General features: G+C 38.8%; 1 protein-coding gene across 1 annotated transcript in view; it reads left to right on the forward strand.

The window, feature by feature from the left end:
- OPRK1 (opioid receptor kappa 1) overlaps nucleotides 1–22705 on the forward strand; it is a 50668-nt gene extending 27963 nt beyond the window's left edge. The window contains exons 3-4 of the mRNA XM_069960041.1: nucleotides 13823–14175; nucleotides 22171–22705. Coding sequence (XP_069816142.1) covers nucleotides 13823–14175; nucleotides 22171–22694 — 877 coding nt within the window. The 3' untranslated portion in view covers nucleotides 22695–22705. The remainder of the gene's footprint in view (nucleotides 1–13822; nucleotides 14176–22170) is intronic.
- The last annotated feature ends 596 nt before the right edge of the window (nucleotides 22706–23301 follow it).

A 23301-nucleotide genomic window follows, 5' to 3' on the forward strand; every position in this document is an offset into this window, starting at 1 on the left:
ATAATTGTATAAAGCTATGTAAAATGTATTATGTCATAATGACAGTAATAATTATGTGAATTTGGTGCTTTTAACGTAGCCTTTTAGCCTGATGAACCTATCCCTGTACACTTTTCCTTCAATCTGGATGCTAATCAAAACTACTGTTACCACTATGACCCCCTGCTCAAGCCTTTTCTATCACACTGGAGAGGGACCCTGTGCTGATCTATTATAGCAGTTAATTTGCTAGATAAGATAGGTATTGTTTTTTTACAACTATTTAGTGTATATAAAGCATGGTCGTATTTTTGATATAAACTCTTTGTAATCACGCTCAGAGACTCAACCTTTGTCTAGTTTTCACTATTTAATCATCATCTCATTTGATGCATGCTCTCGAGGCCTCCATGGAGACAGTTCACATAATAGTACCCAATGAATGCTTTATAGCTAAGCAAAATAATCATTCCTCTGGTTCAATTCAACCTCTAGAATCCACTCAGTATTTCATGTGAATGCATTGTGATACACAGTAAGAAAAATGGAAATTTGATTAAACAGAATGATGGCAACAGAGTAGATAAAGTAGATGTATAGAGTAAATGCATAGTTTTTCGGGGTCCCCACTTTTGTGCATTTATGTGCATTTAAATACAGTCTATATTCTCACAATGGTTTTTCTTGTCAGTTTATAATTTTTTAAAATGACGTCCGTCATTTTGAGTTCAAAATAACCATTGTTACTTTGCGGTTTGGCCGCCTGGCAGTGCAATAACGGTTGTTGGTAAATTATTCTAGTTCAGATGGACTAACTGCCTATGGAATAGCAATAGTAGAAGTGAATCCCGGAACAGTCTTCACAAAGTGTAACGTGCCTCAGCTCCTCTCTCAGCTTCCAACAATTAGCAGCCAACTCACAGCAATAGTGATCGGGAGACCGCTGGTTCAGGCGCTCTGCCTTGTAAGAGTACACAGTATGGCATGATGAATAATAGAAGATAAGGCAACACTCACCAATGAAGCTTGTGGTCTTTTATTGTAGTGAAATACATACACCGATCAGAACATACATGGGATACACAGTAGATGCAGGGGTGTTCAACTGGCGGCAACAGACATTTTACGCTCTACAGCGTAGACAATAGGCTAGAGAAAGCGCTGTAGAGCGTGAAACGGCTGTGAAAATGTCCCAGAGAGATGAGGTAACCCTTTGAAGGTCGAAGCAAGTGGACATACCCTGGGCCATCTACCCAGATGATATGTGCAAAAATAGAAAAATGATCTTCTTTAAAATTCCATAATTTTTATTCCATAAGCATATAAAAATTGTGAAAACAGATAAAAACATAATGCGAACGCATTTCAGGGTCAAAAAAATAAAAAATCTGTTGGAGCTGTGATTTTTCTATTTTTCCAGTCTCCTGAAGGCAGCTTTTTAGACACTGGTCTTCCTGTGTTTACACTCTTGGAAAAAATGTCAGAACACAGGGAATGCCGTGTTTTTATTGATAACTAAAATAATAATAATAATCATAATAAATGTAAATTGCAAACTTGCTTTCTATCACATCTACTGTTGATTTAGGTTTTGAAAGTTTTAACAAAAGGTAAACTTTAACAATCACTATGGGTGAAGGTACTCCTCATTGCACGCATTGTTCCTAACTAATATAATTGTGACCTAGAGCCTATGTATGCAGCTTGATGGCTAAGAGTCATATTACATGGCCTGATTTTCTATGTAAGTGCGTGCTGGCTGATCTGCTAGATTGGCGCTTACTTAGCCTATTACACGGATTGATAATCATGCAGCAAGGGCTGCACAGACATTATTATAAATGTCTAAGCAGCCCTTGCTTTATATAGAAAATAATAAAGTTATTACCTCTCCACACTCCCCGGGGTCCTATTGCCTGTTCCCCACTAACTGCAGCCGCCCCTAGCTAAAGTTTCTATAGTTTTCTCTTCAGTTACAGGTCGCTCAGCCAATCATTGGTCGAGATGGGACAGCATTGTGGCCAGTAATTGGCTGAGCAGCCTGTTACTGCAGAGACAGGTGTAGAGGCTTTAGCAGTGGCTGAGGTGAACAGGTAACTGGTAGCCAATCACAGCTCAGCTTTTATGTCCTAATAGGCTCTGGCAAAATAACACTCAGCCCTTACTGGTTGCTGGGAGAAAAATCATATAATTACAATTGTCAGCAACCAAAGGCTAGCGGAATTGACTAGCAAAAACAAGCCTTTGAAACAACACTTGAGAATCATACAGGAGATGAGATTGCCTCAATGTAAGAGCTAGAAGAAGTTCAAAAAATCTTGAGTGACTATTTCAATCCGAGCAATGATCTATGTTTACTGTGTGGATATATGGGGCCTCTTTGTTTCAACATTTTTGTGATTTTATCCTAAATTATGTATTGATATGTCGTAGTTTTAATTGGTCATGGTCTGGGTGCTTAGAAACCCATTGATGTATAGAACCACATAGGGGAGAAGTGCTCAGCTAGGTGATTCTCTCCCATTCTCAGTACCAAGACCCTTACCAATCAAAACTTTTTTTTTTTTAAATGTAAGTGGCACTTTAACAGATTGTAAAACTGTTCCAGTCCCATTTCCTTTTTTTTTTCTTTTTACAAAACCCAGTTCATTTGCAAGTATATGTGATCTAATTCTCCAGTTTTCCCCAGTGTGTTTTGCTCATGACTAGGGCAAAGGTTAGTTGGTTGTTATATGTGTTGAACCATGCAATTACGCAAGAGAAAATGTTCACTTTTGAGACACTTGCCTACGCTGTTTAGTCAATTGGCTTTAATTTGAGACATTGCATGAACCTCCTGTATGGCTCCTGTGAGGCAGATAACCTCATCTCAGGCCATTCTTCGTAGCTAGTTTGTATCTATTTTGTTTGATGACTGTAATTCATATTGTTGACTGTATTGATGATAATTGCTGATTTTATGTTGTGAGCCAGCACTCAGGGCTGCTTTGTGCTGCTACTAATGTAATCATTATTCCAACTTTTTTTTTTATATTGCAGCACTTAGTTTTTACCTTGTTATTTGTATACCTTTTTATACCTGCATATTCAGGTCCTTACTCACATTTTGGTTTAGGAGTAATAATAAAGATTTATTTTCTCACATAAAAAGTTATTTTGGTGCTTTGGGTCCCATTATTACTTTATCTCTGTATTTTACTAGAATATTAGACCTGGTGCCGAGATACCACCTATGATTGATTCTAAGCTATATGTTTTATCAATAGCAATCCCTAGTTTGGCCCATGACTTGTATACCTGTCAGAAAAACATGTCAAGTGTTTTTAACGGTTAGGCCTTCAGCGTTCGGCCCCTTAGGTTTAGTAGAATGAGTGGGTCCAAAGGCAGGATGCAAAAATGGTGGCTGGTCTGAAGCATAAATTACCTATTAGGAATGACTAGAAGGGGTTTTCCAGAGTTAGTTAGATTTGGCCACAAATCTTGTCTCTAGTTTGGGTGCAGGTTTTGCAACTCAGTTCAATTGAAGTGAATGAAGCCTAACTGCAAACCACACTTGAATTGGAGACAAGAGTGGTGTTGTAGGAAAGCGGCACTTTTTTTCTAATGCTGGATAACCCCTTTAAAAATCTAAATCTGTATGTTCTGGAGGAAAGAAGAGAAAGGGGCGACATGATCAAAACATTAAGGGTGGGTTCACATTACGGAATTCTCGCGAACAATGTCCGCGGAATTCCGTCAGCTGTCCGCCCGCACGGGCACACGCTTTTCCGCCGGCTCCATAGACACCATTCTATGGGCCGGCGTATTCTGCGATCCGCTAAAAGAAGTGACATGACACTTCTTTCAGCGTATAGCAGAATACGCCGGCCCATAGAATGGTGTCTATGGGGCCAGCGGAAAGGCGCCCAGATGTGCGGGCGGACAGCTGACGGAATTCCGCGGACATTATCCGCGCGAATTCCGTAGTGTGAACCCACCCTTAAATATGTTAAAGGACTAAATAAGGATCAGGAGGGAAGTGTTTTTGATAAAAAAAAAATAAAATACTGAATATTACTTTACTGAAAGAGTAGTAGATGCTTGGAACAAAATACCAGCAGATGTAGTTGGTAATTATACAGTCACTGCCTGGGATAAACATATATCTATCCTAAGATAATAAGAAGGGAAATACTAAAAGATCCAAGTGGTCTTTTTTTCTGACAGTCTTCTTTGTTTCTATGTTTTACTGTTTCTATAAGATGACCACGTTGCTCCTCTTCCTACTTTGCGTCTGTGTGAGTGAGACGACTCCAAAGACATTATGTGGCTGTCCCGTCACCTGTGATGAGAGTGTGGACTTCTCCTTGTTTCTTCTTCCGATTGATGGCGAGCTAAACACTCAGACCCTGACTGATCAAAACTCTTGACATCTCTCTAAGGCTAGGTTCACACTGCGTTTTCAGCATCCGTTTAACGGATCCGTTTTTTTTAACGTCCAGAAAAATAGGGTCAGCAACGTTTTTTGGTCCGTCAAAAAAAACGGATCAGTTTTTTTTTATAATGGAAGTCAATGGAAAAACGGATGCACACAAATGAATCCGTTTTTTGCAATCCGTTTTTATGCGTTTTTTTCAAAAAACGGATGCGTTAAACGGATGCTGAAAACGCAGTGTGAACCTAGCCTAACATATCAAGTTTTTTCTCATGACTCTTCAAGTGTGTGTTATTTGTTCTGTAATTGATTCTCTTAATAATTGGGATGTTTTTTCCCCTGGAGTTATTGAAGTTCTGTAGTAAAGCCTTTGAGGAAAAAACTCTCAAAGTCTATACCCATGCCGTGGTTTGAATCAAACTTCAACAAGACTCTTTTTTAACCCCTTAAGGACTGGGCCAATTTTGCTCTTCCGTTTTTTTCCTCCTTGTGCTTAAAAGGCCATAGCACTTGCATTTTATCACCTAGAACCCCACATGACCCCCTATTTTTGCACCACTAATTGTACTTTGAAATGACAGGCTGAATTTTTTCAGAAAGTACACTGCAAAAGAAGGAAAAAAATTCAATGTGTGGGGAAATTGAAAAAAAACAAAACAAAAACTCATTTTGTTTATTTGGGGGGTATTTGTTTTTACGCCGCTCGCCCTGTGGTAAAACTGACTTGTTATACATGTTCCTCAAGTCGTTCCAATTACAACGATATGTAACATGTATAACTTTTTCTTTTATCTGATGGCCTGTAAAAAAATCAAACATTGTTAACAAATATATGTTACTTAAAATCGCTCCATTCCCAGGCTTATAGCGCTTTTATCCTTTGGTCTATGGGGCTGTGTGAGGTGTCATTTTTTGCAACATGATGTGTTCTTTCTACCAATACCTTGTTTGCACATATACGACTTTTTGATCGCTTTTTATTACAATTTTTCTGGATTTGATGCGACCAAAAATGCACAATTTTCCACTTTGGGATTTTTTTTATGCTTACGCCGTTTACCGTGCGAGATCAGGAATGTGATAAATTAATAGTTCAGGGAATTAAGCACGCGGCGATAATAAACATGTTTATTTATTTATTTTTATTTATAAAATGGGAAAAGGGGGGTAATTCAAACTGTTATTAGGGGAGGGGGGCTTTTTTATTTATAATGCCACTTTTTTTTTTTTTTTTTGCACATATAATAGAAGCCGCCCTGGGGGACTTCTAGTTATACAGCATAGATCAATGAGATAGGCACTGGATTGCTTCCGGCTGCTGCAGCTGGAAGCAATCGAGTGCCGAGCCGGGATCAGTGCCATTACGGCACAGACCCTGGCTCGAGCCGGATGTGTGGATCGCTCCACGTTGTCCCGGAGGAGCGATCCACCCCACTAGACACCAGGGAAGGGCTGCATAAAGGATTCAGATGCAGCTGCCAACTTTGTCAGCTGCAACTGAATCCTTAATTAGCAGGCATGGCAATCGGACCGTGCCCGCTAATTGCCGCGGTCCCGGGCTACATGCCGCACCTGGGACCACGGCGGTTCAGAGTGGGGTCGCCGCGTGGCCCCGCTCTGAACTCCTTGAGGCAGGCGCAGGGCGTAAATATACGCCCGCAGTCGTTAAGGGGTTAAGAGGAAAAAGGGCCTGCTTTTTTGTGCCACCAAATGGAGGTAGCTACCCTGTAAGTCAATGCTCAATCCCCCTAAATGCACTCTAGACAAATTTGCATTAGATTTTCTGTGTGGAAATTCACATGGCAAATCCACAGCAGCCATAGGCTATATCCATGTTTTCCAGGACTCCCTAGGGCTGCGTCCAACTTTAGCCACCAGTACAGTGCACGCTTAGGTTCAGACAAACCTGAGCACGCTCGAGAAATAAGCATTGTCTTACAGGGAAACTAACTTAAATAGGTGGCTCTGGAGACCAAGCTCTTTTCCTACTTGAACAAAGCTATTTTTTTCCATGGAGCTTTGCATGGTTTATAAGCTAAGCTAAGCTAGCTTGACGGTTTCCCCAAGGAGATACTCTCCTTCATTCAAGGAGATTCTCCTTCATTCTCCTTCATTCTCCTTCAGAAAGACTTTAAAAGAAAAATTTCCTTTAATAAGCCTTAAAAAGCATCATGGAATTTTTTTTCCATTCATTTATATATTTTTTGCAAATTGTGTACGAAACTAGCCTTAAATGCACACTGTCATTATAACTTACAAAATCTAAATCAACAGGGGATGTGATGGAAAATTTAGAACAATTATTTATTTTGTATTTTATGATTAAAAACAAAGCTATACTTACTTGTAACCAGGTCCAGTCTCCTGAAGGCAGCTTTTTAATCTTGTGCTGGTTGAAAAACAGAGAACAGACGCAGGAAGTCCCAGCCATCTGCACTCACAGATAAGGCAATCATTTGATTGAGCTGTGACACTCTGTACATGGTTTAAGTTTTTTTTTGGCTATGTTCACACAACGTCAAAAATAGAGAAAAGGCGTCTGATTTTGATATTTAAAAAAAACATCAGTTTTTGCCGCAACATCAGTTAACTGACTGCAATAGCAATGCATTGAAGTCAATGGAAAGACAGAAGTCCAATGCACACAATGCATTGAATAACGGATGCTTTTACCGCGAACGTCAAAATAATGAACATGATCATTATTTTCGGACGTATTTTGCAAACAGTGGACGTTTTTTATTAGTTGTGGGGGAGGGAAGGGTGGGGCAGAGGGGGGGGGGAGGGGGGGTTAATTTGTTAGGCAAGTTCAAGTGGAGAACTAAGGGGGATAGATACATCAGCAGACGTAGACACTCCCGAGCCCCTTCCCGTAGACATAGTAGAATCAAAGAAGGGGGGCCACTGTCTCCAGCTTTTTTGTACCCCTGTGTGGGAGCCCACACGAGTAGCTATGGCCACTTCCATTTGGTAGTTATAAATAACTGCGTTAAAAATTTCCGTCATCGTAGGCACATCCCCTGATTTCCACCTTTTTGCGATATAGTTACGAGTGGCCATCAGGAGATGCAAACCCACCGTGAAATCAGGTTTAGAGAAATCTTCTGTTCCTAGGCCTAACAACGCTAGACTCAGCGACCATTGGAAAGGAGAGGCAATAATCCTTTTTAATAGATCATGAATCTCATCCCAGAGGGGTTGTATCTTAGGGCAGTCCCACTACACATGCAATAAATTTCCAATATGTTCCTGGCAACGCCAAAATAATGGGGAGGTACCAGTGAACATCTTAGAGAGTCTATAAGGATTGAAATACCAGCGATATAACAATTTTCTAGAGGCTTCTATGTGGTTAAGAAACATTTAGAAACTTTGGCCGCTGAGCGATAGACATGTTCCCATTATAACACAGAGAATTTTCCCCCTAGGTCACTTTCCCACTTATCCCTATATGGAGGAAACCCTGAATGGAGTTGTAGGGCTTTATACGCCCTAGACAGCCCCTTGGGATGCAATGACGGGTTATAGAATTGACTTTCATATAACGTTTTAGAAGTGTCTCCATGAACTTGCAACGCTTGAAGACAGTGGCGTAGTTGCAGGTATTTATATAGGTCCATTGCCATCCATAGGTCCATTGCCATCCATAGGTCCAGTGACATCCATTGCCTCCTTCTATCAGCTGAGAACAGGCCAAGACTCACAGAGGGAACAAAAGGTTATACGATTCAGTTTTTCTTTTGTCCTCTTAAAAATGCCCATTTTTGACCATTCCAGCCAACCATTATTTGTAAATTTCATGCAAACAGTCATTTGTTTTGACTTTCTTTGGCTATGGTTGGCTGCATGGTGTGAACGGACAAATTCAGCTGATGATTTACCACTTTGCACAAGTTCACTGTGATCGTTTTTTAAGTTGGAGTGATATGCCGGATAAGTCTGGCATGTTGCTGGTTGGATTATTCATATAAATGACCTCAACTTTATAAACCAGCTTTATAAAGAGTTTTACTGAAATCCTGCAGAGAATAGCATGGCTGATTTGGCTGACTTGACATAGGAGAAGAATAGGGATAAACTGCTGCAGTTTTTTTATGAATATTCTTAGAGACCCTGTAAAAAAAAAAACAAAACAAAACTTTACATTCGTCAGAGAGACATTTGAAAAAAACTGGTATTGGTCAGGGTCTGAGTGGTCAGACCTCAACTGATCTGGAGAACAAATTGGGAGACAAACATACTAGAGGGACCTCGTAGACTTGCTTTGAAACTCCTTCCAGGACTCGAGATATGGAACTGGGTGTGAATTCACTGTGTGCTTTTTTCTGGTTTGTGTTCCAGATTCCGGAACACTCAGACTCTGACCGATCAAAACTTTTGATAAGTTGAAATATGTATGTTCATATACATATATATATATATATATATATATATATATATATATATATACACACACACAGTTTAGTGGTGCCTTGGATTACGGTGCCTTGGATTGGGTTCCGGGACCGCACTTGTAATCCAAATCCACTCCTAAACCAAAGCAAAATTTCCCATAAGAAATCATTGAAATGCAGACAAATTGTTCCACACCCCAAAATAATATTTTTTTTAATTCTGAAAAACGTGTAAAACAAATAAAACAAACATTCAGAAACAGCTGCATATGTCATATTATACGTTACTGTACAGTGTAACAATTATAGCATTATGTGGAGTATAATGTATAGTAACTGCATAAACCTAAAAAAACTGCAGTTTGTAGATACAGGATGCAGCTGAAGATCCCATAATGCAGTAGTGTAGTACAACATGCTAGAATAGAGAAGCAGGGCTGACAGAGATCTTTGTGGTCACATGATCACAATGGGGAAGGGGTGAGTGTTCAGCATGGACCAATCAGGAAGTGATAATCACAGAGATGTGCAGGAGGACAGTGACAGAAACTTTCCTATACGGCAGTGTGAATGACTGAGTGTGAGTGCAGGCACAGTATAGCAGCAGTGTGTATAGCTGAATGTAAGTGCAGGCACATTATAGCAGCAATGGAGAGGATGGGAAACACAAGGACAGACAGACACTGCAGGGAGGAAAGTACCGTGCATATGTGGGCACAGTACAGAAGCACTCACTGTCCGGGGTGAGAGGGGTTACAGCTATGAAGAGATTACCTCCACAGTCCTGTCCCCTGATGCAAGCATCAGCCTGCAGTGCATCTGCCATGATTTTGAAGGTGAGGGAGACTTCCTGGGTCAGAGTACAGGGCTGTAGACCCTGCTATGCAGACCATACTTCTCCCCCACTCCCCCTCCCACCCAGTACAGGGAGCTCTTAAACCAAAGCAGTGCTCTTAAACCAAGTTACAAGAATTGTGATTTCTTCTTGCAAAATGCTCTTAATCCAAGTTACTCTCAGACCAAGGTTCCACTATATATATATATATATATATATATATATATATATATATATATATATTTTTTTTTTTAATAACTGCCTATTTAAGGCAACATACCTATAACTGTCAGCCAAATGTTTGATCGGCTGACAATTATCTCTCCCATCCCATAACACATGGGTCAGGCAACATAGTTCTAGCACTCTACAGACAATATTTCTTGGTGGAGAATCGGGGGACACCATAGACCTTACTTAAAACGTTGGCCAACTATATTGTTATGTCAAATTTAGTATAAGGTGTACGGACTCCTTAAGTGTTGTGTTCTTTTAAAGCAGGGATAAGGAACCTTCGGCCCTCCAGCTGTTGCAAAACTACCTGGAAAGCATGATGGGAATTGCAGTTTTGCAGCAGCTGGAGGGCCGAAGGTTCCTCATCCCTGCTTTAAAGGGTAAACAAATTATTAAACATTCATTAGTTGGTGCAAATTGAACAGCTGATGCCTGTTGCTAAAACACCACAAACCTTGCTATGCAATAAAATCAATGTTCTACACAGAAGCACATCAGCATAACAACGTTAATCACTTGACTCCAAAATGCTGTTCTGCAGAAGTGGTACAATGGCATATTGTTGGCAAGTATAGAAAGCCTCATCTGTAAAGCTGCTAAATACTAGAGCTGTTTGAAAAAAATACTGCTATTGTGTTCAAGACTTTGATAGCCTTGAAAAATAAAATTGCCAAAAGATCTTGCAGTCTGCTGTCTTTATATTACTTAACTTGGATGGCAACTCTGCCATTTGGCACCATCACTTAACATCTAGAAGCTACATAAAGAAGCAAACTAAAAGCAAAATAGTGGATTTGACTTGGCTTAGTACTGTATGTGTATACAAATGGAGTCCTGTTTAAATTAAATAGATTAAAAGTAATGGCCTCCAAGAAAATCAAATATATTCTGCATCTAGCTATGGGCACGGTGCTAATGTATCTAATAGCTCCAAACACAGCCTATTAGATTTCAGTAGGCTGCCTTATAGACTACTGTTCACGTGGATTGACTGGCTATTGAATTCCGTTGAAGCCAAGCAACCTGTCCATAGGAATACTAACAAAACGTGTTGGCCAACTTCAGCTCTCCCTGTTTATTACTATGCATGCTCACGATCGCTCATGCACTCAACCAGCAAGCCAATTCCAAACAGCCAATGCTATTGGAGAATGGCCAAATATGTTTGTAGATATGTGTCAGCATTGGATTTGAGGCAGCTTTTGTGCTTAGGTTTTAATGCATACTTTCGTAGCTATCTTTTGATGGCACAGTTTGCCTGAAGGTTTGGGCATATTATACACCAGGCCCCAAGGGCTTCTACTATCTGAAAGCCAAGCCTATTGTATTTGCTGGAAAGCAATGAATGCTAGTACCCAGACGGTGGACAGAAGCTATAGATTTAGCAGTAAAACAACTGCAAAGCAGAACAGACAGCCTGTTAACTCATCGTGTTAATGTCAAATTTAGTTTCCTTTATTAAATATTGATTTTTGTAATTTAAATAGGAAGACGGCCTCTCGGATTGTTATAATATGCTTCTTATTGACTACAATGGAAGCTAATGGGAATAATATGTTCTCTGATGTACGAAGCTATACACCTTTATGTTATATACTGTAGTTTACTATTAACCCTTCCCTGGTCAAAGACATCTTTATCAGCTAGCAAACACAACTAAATGTTGCAGAGGAAACAACCATCTGTTTTCTGTATACCCAATGCCTATATATGTGAACACACACTAACAAACCATCCATACCCCAAGATGAGTTCTTTAGGATCCAAATTTATAACTGAGACAATTGAATCATCAAATTAGCTGATTTTTTTTCATTTATTTTGGAGAACCTCTTTAATAGAAATAATTGCAACGATATTGGCATACATGATAATTAAGGGATATCCATTCAATATATGTTAATGATTTTGTCCCTCTTGGAGTTTTGGATGTTGGAGTAGGAGCTTAGAATTCCCATCCACTGATATAGAACAGAACCTGTAAAAAGAATTCCTATTCTTGTAGAGGATTCTGTATTATAGTGAGCAGCCACTCATTTACTTAAAGCGACTCTGTACCCACAATCTGACCCCCCCCCCCCCCAAACCACCTTTGGATAGCTGCTTTTAATCCAAGATCTGTCCTGGGGTCCATTTGGTAGGTGATGCAGTTATTGTGCTAAAAGACAACTTTTAAACTGGCAGCTTCTTGCCCTACGGGAGTGGCCTACATTGTGTATGAATAAGGCTGGCACACCCTCTCCGTCCCTCCTTCCCACCCTCTTCATCATTAGTAATGCTCCAGGCAGATTGCCTCCTATTCGTCAGCTGTGTCAGCCCGGCATATGGGCTGGATCGTTAAGCCACCTGTGTAATGTTCAGCATGGAGTAAATGTTCCAGTGGCATTACTGATGATGAAGAGGGTGGGGAGGAGGGACAGAGGGGTGGTGCAAAGTTAGGGCACAGATACTCCCGTTGGGCACGGGGCTGCAAGTTTAAAAGTTGTTTTTTAGCACAATAACTGAATCACCTGCCAAATGGACCGCAGGACAGATCTTGGATTAAAAGCAGCTATCTGAAGGTACAAGTGGTTTGGAGGGGGTCAGATTGTGGGTACAGAGTCGCTTTGAGAGTGCATTCAGAAGCAGACCCCCCTGACTGTATGAGTTCTTCTACAGGACATTGTCCTTTTGTCAAATGTTGTGGTTACATTCAGATCTGTGGACCATTTTGTAATATTTTACTGACATTACAGACATTTCAAAATTTTCTTCAGTCAGGGACCAACCCATAGACTTATACTGGACAGCCCATCTGTTGCAATCAGTTTGACTGAGCGCCAAACTTGAGAGTAAAGTGTGCAGCCATGTACTTCTTCTGGCTTTATCAGAGTAGATTGCAGCACTGAGACCCTGGCCAATCTAAGGGTTTAATTACATGGGCCGATGATGGCCCAATCAATTCATCTGCTGGATCAGCTCTCGTTTATTGGGCCTATTACACGGCCTGATAATCATTTAGCAAGGGCTGCATGGACATCTTTGGCGATGTCCGTTCAGCCCTTGTCCAAACAGTTTACATTACCTGTCTATGTTGCCTCCTGCATTCTCCTTCCTTCTCAGTCCTGCACGCTGCAGCTTCAGAGCGGCATGTCTGAGCTGACAGGCCGCTCAGCCAATCACTTTACGGGACCGCCACAGCCAGTAATTGGCTGAGCGGCCTGTCAGCTCAGACATGCCACTCTGAAGCTGTGGTGCGTGGGATCGGGGAGGAAGCAGACCGCAGGAGAAGCCCTGGAGCATGGACAAGTAACGTCTACTGTTTGTTCAATAGTTAGCCGTGGGCATTATGTGTAATAGCGATGCGCGGTCGTCAGCCAATGTCTTTAGGTCAGGGCCTAAAGCAATGATCAGCCGAAGATCATTTCATTGGCTGATCGTTCTCTCTATTGCACGGAATGATAATCGGCCGAATAGGGCTGATTCTGCCAATTATCGCTTCATGTAATAGGGCCTTAAGCTTATTGAAATATCAGTAATGAATTAAATATATACATGTACAGTCCCTGTTTGAGACAAAGTTTCAAAGTACTGAAAAAGCATAAAGATATATAGGTCACATAGTCTCCTGACTATTCTTGAGTATAGTATCTTGAGCATACTTTAAACCTATATTAATGTTTCTTTTATGTTTTGTTCTAGGTTTGTAGTAATCTACAGCACATAAAATCATGATTTATTATGTCGTACTAATAATATAGTGATAATACTTAATTGCACAGTTGTTTTTATTTCTTTATTGAAGCAGTTGATAGTTCTTCCTGAACATTACATAGATGCAAATGCCTGAATGTGGTCTTTTCTTATTAATTTAACAAATTTACATAATAATAGCTTATTACGCTGTTTTCTTCTGAATTATTAATACATAGTTTTTCATCATTTTAATTGAGGTTCAATGTCCTTTATGTTATTTTCTCTCGACAGATACACCAAAATGAAGACTGCAACCAACATTTATATCTTTAATCTGGCGTTGGCTGATGCTCTTGTGACAACCACAATGCCTTTTCAGAGCACTGAATTCCTAATGAACTCCTGGCCGTTTGGAGATATTTTGTGTAAAATAGTTATATCTATTGACTATTATAATATGTTTACTAGTATATTCACTTTAACCATGATGAGTGTTGACCGTTACATTGCCGTATGTCATCCTGTAAAGGCACTTGATTTTCGCACACCTTTAAAAGCCAAATTCATCAATGTGTGTATATGGATGCTTTCCTCCTCTGTTGGCATATCTGCCATTGTACTTGGGGGCACCAAAATGAGTGATGGTGAGTATGTTTTATGTATATCTACGAAATATATCTTATTTATTGTGTATATAAGGATACAGTTACATGTATCAACCACAAACCATTGTCTATTGGAATACCTACACTAATATACCCATCGACCTCACCTCAGTGGTCCATTACACCTATTGGTTCATCTCCTGAGGTTTAGGGACCAACACAGAGAAATAACTGTCCCATCTGACCGATCTCGGGACCCCCACCATAAGGCATTTTCTCCCGAGTTGTGATGACAACACAACTTAGGGGGGAATGCCCAACCCGGCTGATGGACAACTCGCTTTGCCAATCAGTGACTGGAGCAGTGTCCCGCTTGTCACTATCTGACTGTGTGGGCTGTCAATCAGCTGGGTCGTGAAGTTGGCTGAGAAGAAGATCTCAGAGGCCAGTGGGGGTCCTGGAGCGATGATCCAGCACTGGACAGGCATGGAAACGTGTGAGTAGTGTTGCTTATTATGTTCCTTCCCCTGCCTCTTCCAAAAATTTTAGCATCCCTGGACTTCTCCTTTAAATTGGAAGCAGGAGCATTACTAGTGCTGGGCTCTAGTCCAGAAGGTCTTATGTTAAAAAATTGAATGTGGCCTGAAAAAATATAACTCCTTCAAAGCCAAATGACAAATATACAGTTACAGGACACCGTATTGTCACATGTGTGTAATAGTCCCATGAGACTAATATCTGTTTGTTTCCTCCCAGTCATGTCATTCTATGTATCCAATATAAAGAAGTGGCAATATGACTAAGGTTAAAATAATCTTGAAAGTGCCATCATCGTTATTCAATCCAACAATAGTCAGATTAAATATTGTATTCTTAGTTTTCCAGAGAGTAATATTCCAACTAAGACAATGAGATCATTTTATTAAAAATGGTAAAAACAAAGAGTTGATTGGTTGAAACTGATAATAATCTTTTCCAGGAAGTTGAATTAGAGTGAATGGTCAAATTGTAGAAGTCTAGAATGTCATGTACTGTATGTCAGGACATTTTTCTAGGGAAATTTTGCTCCATTCTTGGAAAATCATTCACTATATTTACACCATATTTTTGTGTTCTAGAAACCTTTGCAAGGGTATGGGCATGAAGTATTGGAAAGTGGGAGTAGACTTGCTAGAAAGGGGCATGGCTTAAAAGAGTTTTTTTAGGCAAATGGGGAGGGAATAAAAGAAGTTTTCTATTTGCCTATAAAACCCCTTAAAATACACAAAATGTATCAGTGACTCATTGTTTCAGCATGTCCATAAAATCATATTATTGGAGATTTTAGAGAAACATTTATTTGTACCAAAATTACACTCGGAAAAGATTGCTTATAGGCAGAAACTCTGTGCTGCTTGTCTATATACTTTTATATGCTAAAAAGCACCATTACTCACAGATATTAATCATCAAGTTGTTACAAAATCTAGACCTCATAGCCAACAGATAAGGCTGGGATCACACTCGTTTTTTTACTGGTTATATTTACCATACACAAAAACGTACAAAAAACACATCCATTTTTTTTTTTTTTTAATGAAGATCAATGAAAAAAAGGGATCCAAATACAGTATATTGCAAACAATTGCATCTGTTTTTTTCATAAAACGTTTACATAAAACGGACTGAAAGATTGCAGTGTGAACCCAGCCTATTATTTTATTGCTCATTCTTAGGCTGGAAACACACAGTGGTCTCTTGGAAAACTGACACTGCATTTTTTTGTGCCAAATCCAGAAAAGGATCAAAGTACGAGTCCTCCCTTTAAATTTGCCATTCCATTTGAATACACTCTCTGGTTTTCCGAAAAGCTGCTGTGTGTGTTTCCATCCTTATATACATGGTAAACTGTATATCTTTTAACCTTTCTTTAATCCTGCTTTTGTAAGCAGGTCTTTGAACACAATCTCCGCTCTTACATCTAAAGATAATCAGGCAATTGTTTGTCACAGTTTAACTATGAATTTAAATGAAGTCAATGGAGGCTTCAAGCCCTCTTGGGAAGCACTTTACTATTCTTTTGTATCAGGATATTGATTTAGTTTTGTCTTTACTTTAATTAGTTTTCTTCTTCCGGCTTCTTTATTGAGATAGACTTTGCAGTTAATCAATGTGTGATAATTTATTGGTGTCAAAAAAGTTACAAGTATACTAGTCTTAATTTGTATTTTGTAAGTCACTGATTCTTTTTTTCAGTTAAATACTTTTCTTGTTGCATTATTAATAGTATACTTTGGTGGTCTTGGAGAAATCACATATCTTTTGTTTAATTCTGGAAAATGTGCCTTCTGTGTAAAAATTCCATTAACCGCCAAGTCCATTAAATACAGAGAGTCTCTTGGCTAAACATAATAATGTCAGGCAATAAAATATTTTTATGTTAGCTAATTCACTATTTATTTTTAAAACTTAAATTGAAAAAGAAAAAAAAATTACATATGTAGGAATAGTTCAATAAGATGAGTAGCATAAGGTTTTGTACAAAGTTCTTTTCAGCCATGTCTATGGAATAGTAATTTTTGCTGTAGTTACATGAAATTAGAGCAAAAAGTAGTATTCTTTTCAGTCTGGAAAGCAGGAGAGGTTTTCTATGGGGATTTGCTACTTTTCTGGGCCGTTCCTGACATGGACAGAGGTGGCAGCAGAAAGCACTGCATCAGACTGGAAAGAATACATCACTTCCTTCATGGCATACACCAGTTGAAAAGTACAGGAAGACTTGATGTTTTTTTAGTAGAAGTAAATTACAAATCTCTGGAACTCTCTAGGACCAGTTGACCTGAAAGATTTTTTTTTATGTTGGTGAACTAACCCTTTAAAGCTACATAAGAGTATCTTTTTTGGGGGGTGGGTCTCAGTACAAATTGCTTTAACTATAGAAAATAATATTACTGCCCCAAATGTTCAAAGGAAAATAATGACTTAATACATTTACTACGGGGTTGTGCTAAACGTTTTAGATTCTATAATCAGATAATTGATAATATTAATCTTATGTATAAAGGAAAACTAACCACAGATTAGGAGACTCTAATCTGCTGTTATGTCTCCTTAGTGCATGTAACACTGAGAATGAAGACAATTTCTTAATATGTAATTTATGAAGTTTGGTGGATTGAAGGCAGGACTATTGCCCTCTGTGCACCCACCCACCCAGCCCTACTCTACGAATGAATTTTCATTTGGTGCTCTGCAGTAAGCCCTGGAGTGACGTTACTGCAGAGCGCCCTCTTAATATTCAGGAGAGCAGTAGTCCCACCCCCAGTGCACCAGACTACCTCATTTGCATAGTAATGAAACGGAAGATTTAATGAAATAGCGGCTGAGGAAAAAGGTAACAAATGTCCATGCTGCTATGGAAACATAACAACAACTTAGAGTCTTTAATTTATTTAGTTTTTATATATTTGGTACTTAAAAAATCTTTTTACTTTTTATAAACTTGTTTCTTTGTTATAGAAAATGCATTAACCAAAAATTGTCAAATCATGGTCATATAATAATAGTGAAAGAAATGCTGAACAGATCGTTTTGTTCAGCCGTTCTCCTAACAGGAGAATAGTATTCTTGGCACACCCTTCCCCCCTGCCCTCCAGCTGCTGATTGACAGTTGACTGATTATACACAGCATGGAGAGATAACTGCCAATCAGCAGCTGGTGGGCGGAGTTTTCTGCTTCTCATGAATATTAAGGACTACTATGCGCATGCACGTAATGGAGAGGACTACTTATTGTCCATGTTATTCAGGAGGATATCTCAGAATCAGCCAGACAGAACAATGTAAGTGATACATCATTCTGTTCAGCTTCTCTGTCAGTAGTTTTGGCTACCGTGAGATAGGACAGCATAAACCTTCTAACAGAGTCTCTTAAGGTAAAAGTGGAATTACTAGTTACATAGTGTATTATTTTCTTTCTTTAGGTGCAAGGGAGGCTGGGTAGATGATGAGTTGAGCTCATACTTACAGATACAATTGGACTGAAATGTAAATTATACACACCAGTGCCGCAGTATGTACAGCATGGTTGCCTTTTAAAATCATTCTTATTTGGCAGGAGACAGTGCCCTGGATGTGGGACCGAGAGACTCAAATGAATAGCTTAACCCCTCAATCCCCAATGACTTCTTATTCTGCTTAAGTAAAATTTTGGGCTAGACATCCATAGTACTGAAACTTGAGCACTAAATGACACTTAAAAGGGTACTCCTGAGGAAAAAAAAAAAAAAAAAGAATTGTTTTGAAATCACCTTTTGTGAGCAAGTCATACAGATTTGTAAATTACATCTATTAAAGAATTTCAAGCCTTCCAGTACTTATCAGCTGCTGCATGTCCTACAGGCAGTGGAGCTTTCTATTGTGTTGTCTACTTCCATCTCTGTCCATGTCATGAACTTTTCAAAGCAGCAGCAAATCTCCATACAAAAGCTCTTATGCTTTCTAAAGTTCCTGTCACGAACAGAGGTGGCACTGTTTCAGACTGGATGGGCTCTATTATTAGATACTAATTGTAATCAGGATACCAACACCATAATTGTTAACCTTTTTTCAATCATAATAATAATAGATATTAGAGTAGAAATTGTTCTGATTGTGTCTTAAAATCGCTTGTTTTTTGTTTGACAGTAGTCTTTGTCATTCGGCTTGTGCTAGATTAGGAGCCAGTTACTACTTGAGGCTATGTTCACACTGTGTATGATTCCGGCCGTATTGCGAACAGCGAATATACGCACGTAGTTTTGAGGTTGATGTATTCGCTTGAAAGTATACGATATACGCCCGCACAATGCACACTACGTATGAGCTTACGGCCGGATCGTATGTGGCGCCGTGAAAAATGAACAAGACCATTGTTTGAGGACGGAAATGTTGAAACTCACGGCCGTGGATTTCCATGCGGTCCCGTACGAAGTACTTATTTCAGCCAAATTGAACTTGATTTTTCGATTCAAAAGGTTCTGTGTGATTTACTGCGCTGGGCGAAGATTTCCAAGTAAATGACCTGCCTCAGATCGCTTCGAAACAAGCTAGGGAAGCATAACTGTACTACGGGCGTATGTTCGCGGTTCGTACGCATCCGTCCGCATGTCTATTTTTCCCATGCACGTAGTTTCAGCCGTACATGTACGGCGTACGAAATGCGGCCGGACTCATACGCAGTGTGAACATAGCCTAAAAGTGATACTAGAAAATTATTGTACATTTTGACTACATATTTAATTTAGCTTTATTTTAAGCTTTGAGAAGAAACCCTCTTATTACCATTGCAGTGCTGTTCTTATAAATGAAGACTGATTGAAATTGAACGTTGAGGTTGTTATAATCCCATAAATTAATGTCATGTTTTTTAAGCTGCAGTAATTCAATTTGTGTTGTAAGTAAACATGTTGGCTCACTACCGGTTTCCATTTTGCCGTCCTTCACTCCGACCTGCCATATCACAATGTTCCAGGGATTTGTATTTGTGCATCTTTATATTCCTCGGGAAAGAAAACCCTGAAAAGTTACTACTAAATAATCATACAGCACATACGGCCTTGGCAGTGATATCACTCTTTTGTGAATTGTAAGACGAGTGGTAATGGACAGATGCAAGGAATGTGTCCTGTAAGCTGTGGATGCGATAAATCACTCAGTACAGTACATATTCAGTGCTGACATACATCAGTCACTGCTTGCTTTCATTTCCATTGTAACATGTACCTGTTGTTTAAAAAAAATATATATTTTTTTCAAACCTGCATGATTATGTTTTATTAACTCTTCAAATTAGAGACAAGATGGTTTTAGTGCTCTTATTGCCGTTATTGAGTTCCTCCATGGTGTACAGCTATGTCCCACTCTCTCCATTTAAGTTGACAGGACCAGAGCTGGGCTGTTTGCCAGTAGTAGACATACAGGACTTCCTTTCTCTTACATCCCTGACCAATCACAGCACATGCTGCTCTTTATCATGACAGATCATACTCCTGTTGAAAGTGCACTGAAAAGACTGTGACTGTGCAGGGTGATGATTTACACAGTACAATACTTTAAATGGTATGTAAGGGGAGAATGGGTTACTGATGCACTGGCATTGCAAGGTGTTGTGTGAAGTAAAGGAAACAAGAACATAACATGGAAGGAGGTACAGTAAGCAATGAAGCCTATACTGTAGCGCTGTAGATCTACAGCAGCAGTTACATTAGTATTTACACAAGGGACAGCTGTCATGAGCGTTAAGGGTGGTGGGAGATAAATTGGAATCCTTTTAGATAGTGTGGCTTAGTACATAGCCCAGGCTTGGCTTTCTCAGACTGTCTCCCATTTCTCCTGCACATAGCACATGCTATACTCCGCCCTAACTTTTTTATATTCCTAAACATTATTTATGGAGAAAAAAAAGGTACTGTTATAGGGAATGTGTAGCTTTGATTTTTTTTTTATACTAATGAAAAATATATATTGGGGCAAATCATTTAATACTATGTTTTGTTTAATTTTCTGTTTGTATTCCAGTTATTTTTTATTCCTGGTTTTAGATTATTATGGGGCTACAATTTTGCTTGGGAACGCTAGAAAAAGACCTACTGATTTCTGTTGAAGTTAGTTGTGTGCATTTTTTAATGCCCTTATACAGTAGGTCATTATGCAGGAAGAAGAGGGAGAAAAGAGGAGATGAGCTGGCAATGTTGTGATCCTGTGTTATGTTCTATAATAGAGGTGTTACCTTACATTGTGATCCTTCCTGTGATATTGTTGAGAACTAATCTCTACAACACCAAAAGGGTCAGCGTATTGAGAGGCTTAGCAGATGGTAGGAAAACTTAAACTTTAATAGTAACATAAATGTAGTTTTGACAGTGTTTTCTTTTAATTTCATAACTTTTTTTTATATACGTTCTGTCTTTGTATAATATGATGACATTTCTGTAAGTCATAAGCAGTACATTTTTAAAATTAGAAGAAGATGAAAACTGCATTTGGGTGTTAACCCAGATTACAACATTGATGTATGGCAACCATGCTGTCCATAAACCTTTGTCTTTGGATATTATGTAACAATTAGGACTCATTCACAGGTTCAGTAATTTTTCTGGACCGTAAAAGCTCCCGCTAGTTTTACTCCGTGGTCTGTATAAATTGATCCGTATTTGCATCCATATTACATCTATTTCCGTTTCCGTATCGGTTTCTGTAAAATTTGAATAGTACTAGTTTGCATATATTTGAACCGTGTTTTTTATAGACGTCACAAATGTGACATCCGTGATGTCCGTAAAAAATACGGTTCCCATAGACTTCTATTGTTAATCCGTACTATCCGCACTAGAGCATGTCCTTTCATTTTACGGAACAGAATACAGATCAGAATTAAAACGGACTGTGAGAATAGCCCAACAGAAATCAAAGTTGAACCGTGATTACGGATCTGCAATTGCGGACAATTCTACTGAACGTGTGAATAAGGCCTTAGAGATGAGCGAACTTACAGTAAGTTCGGGTTTGCGCAAATCCCAATGCTGCATCCAACTTCTCCAGGCAGCAGGATTCAAATGCAGAGAGTTCTTGTTCGCGTAAGTCTCAACTTACTTTAAATTTGCTCATTAATAATAATAATAATAATATATAATTTTGGATAATTATTTATTTTATACACAAATCAATATACAAACGATTCTTTTCTATGATGAGGTACTGCTAGCATCAGTGATCTCTTTTTATTACTTGTTATTGAAAGTGAGTCCTTGGCCACTAGATGAACTGGAAAAAAAGTACAGTTTTCAATGTTCTTTTTTTTTTCTTTTAGAAAATAATTACTATAATAGCAAGTGAAGTATCACCTCTATGCCAATTAGCTTATCTTATAAAAAAGGATACCTTATTGGTGAAAATGAAATAGAATCTCATTAAATAAGCACCTGAGGTCTGTAGAGATGTTCATGTGACTATGGGCACGCAGGCATATTACATTTTGCCAATCTAATGACTTGATTTTTCTTTTTAACCTTTTAGGTGTCATAGAATGTGCTCTTCAATTTCCAACTCCTTACTGGTACTGGGACACAGTGATGAAAATCTGTGTCTTCATCTTTGCCTTCATCATTCCTGTGTTTATCATAACTATCTGTTATACCTTAATGATCCTCCGGTTAAAAAGTGTTCGCTTACTCTCTGGATCTCGGGAAAAAGATAGAAACCTCCGCCGTATAACAAGACTTGTGCTGGTTGTTGTGGCTGTGTTTATTATATGCTGGACCCCGATTCATATTTTCGTGTTGGTTGAAACCCTTGTAGATGTACCTCAAGGCATTGCTGTAAGCTCCATCTATTATTTCTGCATTGCTTTGGGCTACACTAATAGCAGTTTGAATCCAATCTTGTATGCGTTTCTGGATGAAAACTTCAAAAGGTGCTTCAAAGACTTTTGTTTTCCTTCAAAACTAAGGTTGGACAGGCAAGGAAACAGCAGAGTTGGTAACACTGTCCATGATCCAGCCTACACAAGGGATGGAGAGCGGACTACCAAGCCGGTATGACTAGCAGTGGAAATGACTTCCTACACACCTCAAGGAGGGGGTGGGGTAAATGAACTGGGGTTAACTCAGATAACATCTGCAGTATGATTATTTTGGGCACTTTTTATTGACAGACTTTAGTAGACCTGTGCCAGAACTTTGCTAGGAACCTTAAAATCCATTGTCATATACACACATCAGTATATGAATGGTGTGTTATATTCACTGTAATATAAGTATCGAGTATTCATATGATCTTATAGATTTATTTAAATATATGTACATAGTTGTAAATTGTATATAAATTAATCATTTTGTGTTTGCAATTAAAATAATGTACTTTTAAAGTAAGTAACTGCCGTAATGTGATATTTGATACTGGAGTGTTATTGCATATTGTTCTCCATTTTTGGCCATAAAATGTATTCTAAACACTATGCACAGTGTTTTTGATTTGCTGCTTAATAATACTTGATTATGTATATTGTATATACACAGTAGTATATAAAATGTGTTGTATGTGTTTACATCTGGCAAAATAAAATTTACTTATAAAATGATTGTTATTCCAAACAATATTCAACCAACATTGATATTGATTATATAATTTATTTATATAATTGTTTTG

Source organism: Dendropsophus ebraccatus, chromosome 2 (assembly GCF_027789765.1).
Source record: "Dendropsophus ebraccatus isolate aDenEbr1 chromosome 2, aDenEbr1.pat, whole genome shotgun sequence".
Lineage (NCBI taxonomy): Eukaryota > Metazoa > Chordata > Amphibia > Anura > Hylidae > Dendropsophus > Dendropsophus ebraccatus.